Below are 8,996 nucleotides of genomic sequence, written 5' to 3'. Positions count from 1 at the left end.
CAACGCTGGCAGGCCATGCTCAGCCGCTACATCCTCGGACGCAAGACGGTGCCGACGGACCGATATCGTCCCCTGCTGCCCACCACACTCCACTATGACCACAAACTGGGCCTCGGTCTCCCTCACGTCGCGTCTAGGATTCGATCCCAACGGCTGCAGCTCCTTCAGTGCGCTATGACCCAGTCGACTGCCGACCGTCCTCTGTGGCAACCACTGGTTCTCCGGTAGTTTGAGCGGAGCATGGGCCAACTCTACAGTGTCTTCAAAACGCAGTGGTGGTGTCCCGGCCCCTCGCATCATGTCTTGGCATGCGTCGGTCGTCGATGCACTTGGGCGCCTCGTTGTCAACCTTGTGTCGGTGGACTCGTTGTTGGGTGTCGTGCCTGGTGTGACGGTCACTGGGGCTTGACGCGGGTTCGGTTTCGTAGGCGTCTCTTGTTCCATGGCGGCGTCCTCGCGACTCAGTTGGATGTTGTCGTCTTCGTCGTGGTCGCGAGGTGCGTTCATGAAGGTATCTTCTTGGAACGTGACATCGACTGAGAAAGCGCACTTCGAATCTTCGAGGTCGTGCAACTTGTATGCTTTCTGAGTTGTGCTGTACCCTAGGAAGACGCACTTGTTGGCTCGGCTGTGAAGCTTGTTGGACTCCTTGTTCCGACGGAAGCAGACGCAAACAAAGACGCGTAGGTGCTTGATCGTCGGGATCTGGCCGTGGATGAGTTCGTGTGGAGTTTTACCGTGGGTGTTGACGTTGGGTGTGTGGTGTCGAAAATACGTAGCCGTGGCGACTGCTTCTGCCCACCATATGTCGGGTAGACGGCTCTGGATTAGTAAGGTCCAAGCCATTGTGACGATGGTGCGATTGGTCCGCTCCGCCTTGCCGTTCTGCCATTGGTAGTCGGCGTTACTGGTCTCGTGCTTGATGCCTTGGGCTGCCAGGTGCTTCGTCATTGCTTTGAATTCTCCGCCACCATCGCCCCGTAACACCGTTATGGATACGCCGGTGGTACGTTGGAACTCTTTCTCGAACCTCTTGAATGCTTCTAGTGTCTCATCCTTGGACTTCAGGAAGTCGATGGTGACGTGCCCACTCGCGTCGTCGGTGAAGGCCACGAAGTATCGTTTGCCGTTTGATGTTGGCTCCCGTGTCGGCCCCCACAGATCGGAGTGGATGCATTGACTGACCGTCCAGGTGCGTGTGCCCATCTTCGGGGGTGATACGTGAATCATCTTCCCTCGCGTACAGTCGTCGCATTTTTGAGGTTCCATCGCTTGCTTAGGGCCGTCCTTGGTGGCAGCAATGATCTCCTTCGTCGAGGCGATGGATGGGTGTCCAAGGCGTTGATGCCAGGTGGCGCCGTCTGTGGCGGGGCATGCGATGTCGTCGGGTACTGCTTGGATCTTGCCGGTGAGCTGGTACATTCGGCGGTTGTTCAACTTGGCCTCGACTGAGACACGTCGCCGACCTTGATCGAGGAGGTTTTGCTCTTGAACTGAACCGTCACTCTTTCCTTGGACGTCAAGGCGGGGACGGACACGAGTGTGTGACGAAGAGTGGGACGTAGAGTACATTTGTGAAGACGCACGTCTAGCCGTTTGGGTTCTTGATTCTGAACTTTCCCATCTTGTCCACGTCGATGCGTTGGTGATTAGCAAGGCGGACTCGACGCTGACACTCTTCAATGTCGAACAGTGTGTTGTAATAGCCTGTCATATGTGATGACGCGCCGCTATCGATGATGGTCATCTGTTCTTCTCCATCGTGATTGGTGTTTTCGTTTAAGTTCAGCATGTCTATCTTGACTTCACTTCCTATTTCTTCATCGCTGCCTCCTTCGTTTAGGAAGAAGATATCTTCTGCGGCGTTTTTGGCGTGATCTTGTCGGATGTTGTCCCTGGCGCGTTCGCCGCGACCCGCTCAACCCCCGCGCTGGTTTTGGTTCCGTCCGCCGCGTGGGAAGCCATTTGGAGGTGGGTTATGCTGTTGTCGACCGTCTTCGTTGATGTTCTTGCGGTAGATTCCGCGCTCCATGTCGCCTATCTTGCGGGGGCATTGACGTGCAACTTGACCTGGCTTCGTGCAGTAGAAGCTGGTATTTTCTGCGGTTGCCTGGAACGTCACGTCGTTGGTCCGAGGTGCTTGGCCGACTGTCGCTCGGAAGAGTTGGAGTTCGTGGTCGGCTCGCAGCTCGGTAATCACTCCAGATAGGGTCTTGTACTTGGGCTGGGTTGAGTGGTTGCGGTTGATGTGCAGCACTGTGTTGTGGAATTGCTCGGGCATCAGTACCAAGAGTTTCGTGGCATAGGCGGACTCAGGGATCCAATCACCGGCAGCTTCGAGCTTGCGGACAAGCTCGCAGTACTTATCCGTGAAGTCATCAATAGCTATGTCGCTTGTCCAGCACAGGTTGCTTATCTCCGTCATCAGTGTGAGTAGGTTAGTTGCGGAGGCTCCTTCGTGGATGTCCTTGAGTGCCTGCCAGATATCGTATGTCGTCTGCGTCTTGCTGAAGTACTCGAGTTGGTCCTTGTGGATAGTCAGTTTGATGTACGACCGTGCCACTAGGTCTTCTTCCTCGGCGAAGCCGTGGGCGTACGTGGAGCGGTCTGACTCCAAGGGATCCTTGAGGTATTTGCCCAGACGTTTTTGATTGAGTTTCTCAGTCACCGAGTTCGACCACTCGCGGTAGTTGGAGCCGCTGGAGTTGAGATGCGTGATGCTTTCGTTTGGGCTCATAACCTATTAGCTACAGACACAGGCTAGTGTCTAATCGTGCAATTGAGAACTGATTTATTACATGTTAATCCTCTATGAAGCTTCTACTATTCTGTTGTTCTAAACATCTATAAAATCTTGGACGGGTGATCGCGGCTCTTCGGTGTCGACCGTTACGTGTATGATGGGCATTTGACCACTGTGGTGGTTACTAGTTAGTGTCACTACTTTGCATGGCATATCCACAACAAGTAGTACTACAGTAAACTGTACTACAGTACGAAGTACAGTACTACTAATAAATACTACTACCTCCGTACGAGTAGTAGTACGTAGTACTACAGTGTACAGTAACGTTCGTTACACTGGATTCTTGATTTGTGCACCCTGGTATAAACCAATTACCCATCATAGGTAATATAATATTCACTTCGAAGGGAAATTATTTAGAGAATTGATGAAGGTTGAATGGCAGAATAGCAAAAGGTCTGTGGTGACTGTGATGCACTCCACCACTTACTTGCCTTGTCAGTACAGACTAACGATTGACAGCTTGAATGGTTATATGAGATAAAGATATCTATGAGAAAAAGATATCCCACTTGCGAGTATAAGGCGTTGATGGTGGGCAAGGACGCCTTGTTGGCATCGTGGCGCATGAGTTTAAACGTGAGTGAACAGGTCGTTGTCGACGGAAAACGGCTTCGGGTGGAAAGTGATGGCCTTGACCGTCTCAAAGCTGTGGAGTCCCGCGGCTTTGCACACGCGCACAATGCACAGTAAGTTACAAGTACTAGTACTATGTACAGTTCTAGTAGTACTAGTAGTACTGCACATAAGACGACGTTTGCGTTTGTCTCGATCGCCACGGACGCCACCCAACGGTCCAAGTACTTGAGCACGATTCTGCGTGTGCCGTGGAAGTACCAGCACATGAGCCGCGTCTAGCAGCAGGCCATGTCGGCGCTGTGTCAGTTTGAATGTGGCCTCGTCAGTGGCACCACCTACATGCCCAATCACAAGTAAATCTAAAGCATCCCTCTTTACAGTTAATGATATCATGGTGTTCCTACCTCGTCATGATGACACAACTCCACGATAGCGTGTAATACTCTACGACTTGGCTACATACTGTAACGTTAACTTGACCACAGTGTCCACTTCCGGTACGACGATGTCCACCAGCACCGCATGCAAACTGTCGCCGTACATGGCATTGGTTGCGTGCGGCTCAGTAATATTGAGTGCAAAAATCGAGGATCCACTATGTACAGTATAGTACATAATACTACCTCTGTCCGAAAATAGTTACCCCAAACTGAAAAACTGAGATCCGAGAAAAGTTGCCTCAAGTGTACTACTGTAAGAAATGCCTCTAATCTGACCATTGGAATACGCCCAACATACATTACAACAATAGATCGATACCCAAAAGCAGCGCCAGATCCAAGTCAATGTCATCCTCCAGCTCACCATCAACAGAGAGTTTCTCCATTTGCGAGCTGAATTCGCTCAAGTCCATCGCCTGTGCCACTTCAAGTGCCAATTCGTCGATCTTATTGTCGAAATCAGTAGCACTGAGTAGTCGACACCCGTCATCAAACAGGTCACGATCAACGCAAACAACCTCGGGCAACATACCCACAGCATCCAGTTTCGCCTTCTTCATATGCGGGATTTTGTAACAGTTGTCGCCTTCCACGCGCATTATCTCTTGCATGCAGCATTGCAACGTGAGAAAGTTGGCGTTCAAAGTAATCATGTCGACATCCTGCCACGCTTCATCGGTTGCAGTAATGATGTCGTCAATGTTGCGCGAATAGTTCCGTTCTTGAAGAGTCTGCAACGCTCGAAAGAACCCCAGGTCCAACACGTTGAGATCCGGCGAGTTGGGTGCCTGGAACCTCACTTGCATGGCCCACCCGCCGCCGGTGCACGCAGCAACGATGCGAGGGTTAGATAGGGGAACGTGAAGCTTGCCGTTGTCCTGCTGAATGATCACTCCCTTGGTCTCGCCTTGGGGCCATTTCGCTTTGACAGCAGGGATGACATTGTCGAGGAGCATGGTCCTGTACACCTCGCGAGTCACGCTGACCGGCTTTGTCACCATGGTTCCAGCCGGTCTATTGCGGCTTCCACGCAACGCCGGAACTCGCTCCATAAAATGCCATGTGCCGATATTGCCGTCGAACCACTCATCATTGTCGTGGTCCCAACGTGGTCGGGCAACAGTGGACAGAAACATGACTTTCGTGATGAACGTTTTGGACTTGACTGTGCGATGAGGAGGGGCTTCGTCGGGTACAAGATAACTCGCGTGGCGAAGAACCACTTTTCGTCGACATGGACACAGTCCATCATGCTGTCCAAGGTATAGTCGGTGGGTCCCACCGGGTGAACATGGTCGATTGCCCACTTGAGTTGAACGGCCTTGTTGGAATCCGTCAGTGCCGGCTTGACCGAACTAGAATATTCCACGAAAATTCCTCGCCGATAGTAGTCATGCAGGATCGACTTGGGCATGGACATGGCGGCAGCGATGGACCGAAATGTTGTCCGCCGAGCCTTGGGCACGAGTTTGAGACGGGCAGCAGCAGAGTCGTGCTTGAGGTTCCTGCTAGAACGACCTTTTTTCCTTGAGCAAACAGACTGGTACGGGTGAAGCTTGTCGGACAGGTCGACTGCAGCTCGGTGCCAGATTCGGCAAATCGTGCTTCGGTTCAACACCAAAGGAGACGGCGACATCTGCTAAGGCACCTCGTGGCAATGTCTTGTGATCAACCATCCGCGCTAGAAGCTGCTGCAGGATTGCAGTTCGATCGTTGTCCGTGAGGTCCTTCTTGGCGCGCATTTGGATTGCAAACCTTGACACGCTCGTTGATACGATATGCGTTTGTTTTATCCGGTAAAACCGGACATCCGGATACCACCGTTTTGAGACAAATTGTCCAAGTTGTATAGGTTGAAGTATTGGGGCTCTGTGTGGCGGAATCTGTTGTGATTGGGTGTAGTTTGGTACGAAGCGATGCTATTGGTGTGCTCTAGAGGCTACTATTGATGCATCTGTTTTCAGAATGGAATAATTCGACCAACTTCACGTTCATTTCTCAAATATTCCGTTTGGGGTAACTATTTTCGGACAGAGGTAGTAGTAGTAGCTTGCACGGTTTACTAAGTCAAATCTCATCCTATACAGTGTCTGTATTATACTGCTGAAGTGTCCCACTTGCTCACTTGCGGTGAAGTTGAGAGAAATTGAAAGTCGACTTATCTTACCGATGTACTACTACCAGTAACTTAGTACAAAACTGTAGTTAAACAACACCCACGTGATTTTAAGTTTTAGTCGAGTGGACAACCTCCAACGCAGAGAAGACTGCAAACATAATCGAAATCGTTGACTTGATCGCCCGAAATCTCTATCCCAACGCCGAGGAGACTGCGAAAACCCCAGCAACTGTTGTGGTCATATTTCTTGTCATCTCCGTGATGACGAGAGGTGGTTGGTTACGAACTCCGTTGATATTAGTAAATTCCCAGCAGTACTGTATGAAGTATACCAATGACCGTTCGATAATTTATTGCGTCAATACCAGGGCAAGAATTGATGGTTTACGTCTGTACTAGTACTGCAGTACTGTACTCGTATACTAGTATACCAGTTCATCGATTGTCGCATGAATATATGAGACATATGTAAGGGGAAATGCTTTGGGTTAATTGAGTTTGGATTATCATTTTTAAGACATTCCTCCGCGAGGGCTCGATACTAGAACCACATGTTATGGATCCATACCTCGTGCTTCGACCGATCTTCTTCGAAATTCGGCCCTCGTCTTCGTACGCAGCCCTTGTTATCCGGATTCCCCAGGGGACGGACGGATAAATCCTTGCGGAAATTATCCGGGGAAGCGGAACCCATGACCTTTGAGTTAAGAAACTGATGCTGAGCAATTTTCCCTCCCCTTGGGAAACGCTTCGGGGTTTTAGCCGAGGCTTAGAACAGTTCAAGCATATATTCTTCCTGTAACCCTGCAACTCTCTTACTGTAACCCCGCTTGCGAAGTTTACTGCTAAATCCCTGGGGTAGGAGTGGAGGTAGTCAGAGTACAAAAAATATGTCTAATCTAACTAGAGTTTATTAGTTGTTTCAACGGTTCTAAATCTTGGCTGAAGGGTTATATGAACGTTTTTCGGGGTTACATAGTCAACAATGACATCTGAATACAGACTGTATCGCAAGCCTATGTAGTGGACCTAAACAAGCCTACCAAGATCATTACACCCATCTGTCTGAGAATTCCTTGCAAATCCCTACCGCATCATCACGAACCCTTTCCAGGGCGTTTTGGCAGTCCACAATCCCTTTCCTCATTATTCATTTTGCCATGAAGTTCTCCCTCCTCAGTGCCATTGCCCTATTTGCGTCGGCGACCACCGCCGAAACTAACAACACCTTCACGGGCATCGACGGCCGCGCTCGAACGTTGAAGGAGGAGGCTGCCCTCCAAGACGATGCCAAAATCAACCGCGCTTGCCACCAGGAAAATGCCAACTACATTCCGTCCCTTAAAGCCGGAGAGTACTCGACTAGTGCGTTCCACAACTGCTTCCGCACTATCGACCAAATCTACGAGTTCACCGATGCCTTGGTCGTCCAAAACCCGACGTTGCTGAGCAAATTTGTCATATCCAAGACGTTCAAGGGGGCCACGATTTACGGGTACAAGCTGACCAAGGGCCACTCTCAGTCGCTGTACTTTTAAGCCCTACAACACTCCCGCGAATGGATCTCGGGGTCGTCGATTCTGTTTTCGTTCGCGTTGATTCTGGATGATATTGCCAAGAATAGACCCACGGCCACCGACGAGTACGACTTGTACTTTGTACCGGTCGTCAACATTGACGGCTATAAGGTCTCGTGGGAGGAGCACTATCGGGCCCAGCGCAAGAGTTACAACCTAGTCGACTTGAACCGGAACTGGCCGACTTCCTTCGAACACCCCAACCCCCCCGCCATCTCGGCCGCCGATTACCCCGGTCCGTCTACTTTCAGTGAGCCTGAAACCGAGGGTATCAATGAATGGCTCCTATCCAAACGCAGTGAAATCCAAGGGTTCATTGACATTCACTCATACGGGGGGTACATCTTGTACCCATATGGGGACACCAAGGAGCCCATCGGCGGGGGGTTTGACGAGAAGTTCGAAGTCCTCGGTCGTGGATTGCAAAGCGCCATGGGGGCGTACACCCCTGGACCTGTGGCCAAAACATTTTACTTCGCGTATGGAGTGTTCTCAGATTACGCGTTCCGCGAGTTCAAAAAGCCCTCTGTGACATTTGAAGTGGTGGGCAATGATTTTGCTGCGGAAGCGTCGACGATCCCGACACGCGGCCTCGAAGTGTACAAAGGCATCAACCAGTTTGCTAAAGAGACCACCATATTCAACGGTGAACCGATCACGGAGCTAGTGCCTGCTACGACTGCCGCCCCCGACGGCTGCAACACATGCGATTGGTGTTACATCCCTGGGTTGAACTCGTGCTTCAGTGAATTCACCAAGAACGAATGTGTCATCCAGAACGCCGAATACGGAGCTTTATGGTGTGTGGAGATCAGGACCAAGAAATAATACTACATCCATTTGAAATATGGGTGAATATTACAACTTTTCGGACACCGTTGCGCGCTCCGCAGTGTAGCGGAGGTCGTGTGTATAATTTTGTGCAGGCGGTGCCTTGGCGAGGAGTGAACCCCAATCGTGCACTTCACCGAATGTCCAATCGATTCCTCTTGTCGGGAAAAGCGGCAGGTAGGCCGCAGGCCGTACCGCTACCCGGACAAGGCCTGTGGTAGTACTAACTACTATTCGCATTTAATGCGTAAATCCAGTTAAGTGCATGTCCGAATCTCATCCTATACAGTGTCTGTATTATACTGCTGAAGTGTCCCACTTGCTCACTTGCGGTGAAGTTGAGAGAAATTGAAAGTCGACTTATCTTACCGATGTACTACTACCAGTAACTTAGTACAAAACTGTAGTTAAACAACACCCACGTGATTTTAAGTTTTAGTCGAGTGGACAACCTCCAACGCAGAGAAGACTGCAAACATAATCGAAATCGTTGACTTGATCGCCCGAAATCTCTATCCCAACGCCGAGGAGACTGCGAAAACCCCAGCAACTGTTGTGGTCATATTTCTTGTCATCTCCGTGATGACGAGAGGTGGTTGGTTACGAACTCCGTTGATATTAGTAAATTCCCAGCAGTACTGTAT

The 8,996-nt window shown here is 50.5% G+C and overlaps 3 protein-coding genes across 3 annotated transcripts; 2 read left to right on the top strand and 1 right to left on the bottom strand.

Moving 5' to 3' along the window:
• Positions 1–3,337: 3,337 nt before the first annotated feature.
• H257_14802 (hypothetical protein) lies at positions 3,338–3,664 on the top strand (the record flags this gene model as incomplete). The annotated part of the gene is made up of 2 exons (XM_009842688.1): positions 3,338–3,495; positions 3,544–3,664. The coding sequence occupies 2 exons, from the start codon at positions 3,338–3,340 to the stop codon at positions 3,662–3,664; spliced, it is 279 nt and encodes a 92-aa protein (XP_009840990.1).
• A 460-nt stretch (positions 3,665–4,124) lies between these two features.
• H257_14801 (hypothetical protein) lies at positions 4,125–5,461 on the bottom strand (the record flags this gene model as incomplete). Its single annotated transcript, XM_009842687.1, has 2 exons — positions 4,125–5,078; positions 5,108–5,461. 2 exons carry the CDS (start codon positions 5,459–5,461, stop codon positions 4,125–4,127), a joined length of 1,308 nt encoding a protein of 435 aa, XP_009840989.1.
• Positions 5,462–7,104: 1,643 nt separating this feature from the next.
• On the top strand, positions 7,105–8,349 carry H257_14800 (hypothetical protein; the record flags this gene model as incomplete). Its single annotated transcript, XM_009842686.1, has 2 exons — positions 7,105–7,472; positions 7,569–8,349. The coding sequence occupies 2 exons, from the start codon at positions 7,105–7,107 to the stop codon at positions 8,347–8,349; spliced, it is 1,149 nt and encodes a 382-aa protein (XP_009840988.1).
• Positions 8,350–8,996: the final 647 nt, after the last annotated feature.

The sequence above is a fragment of the Aphanomyces astaci genome (assembly GCF_000520075.1).
Source record: "Aphanomyces astaci strain APO3 unplaced genomic scaffold supercont1.62, whole genome shotgun sequence".
Lineage (NCBI taxonomy): Eukaryota > Oomycota > Saprolegniomycetes > Saprolegniales > Verrucalvaceae > Aphanomyces > Aphanomyces astaci.
The sequence above is the reverse complement of the archived record's forward strand: the minus strand, read 5'-3'. Positions and strand labels throughout refer to the sequence as shown.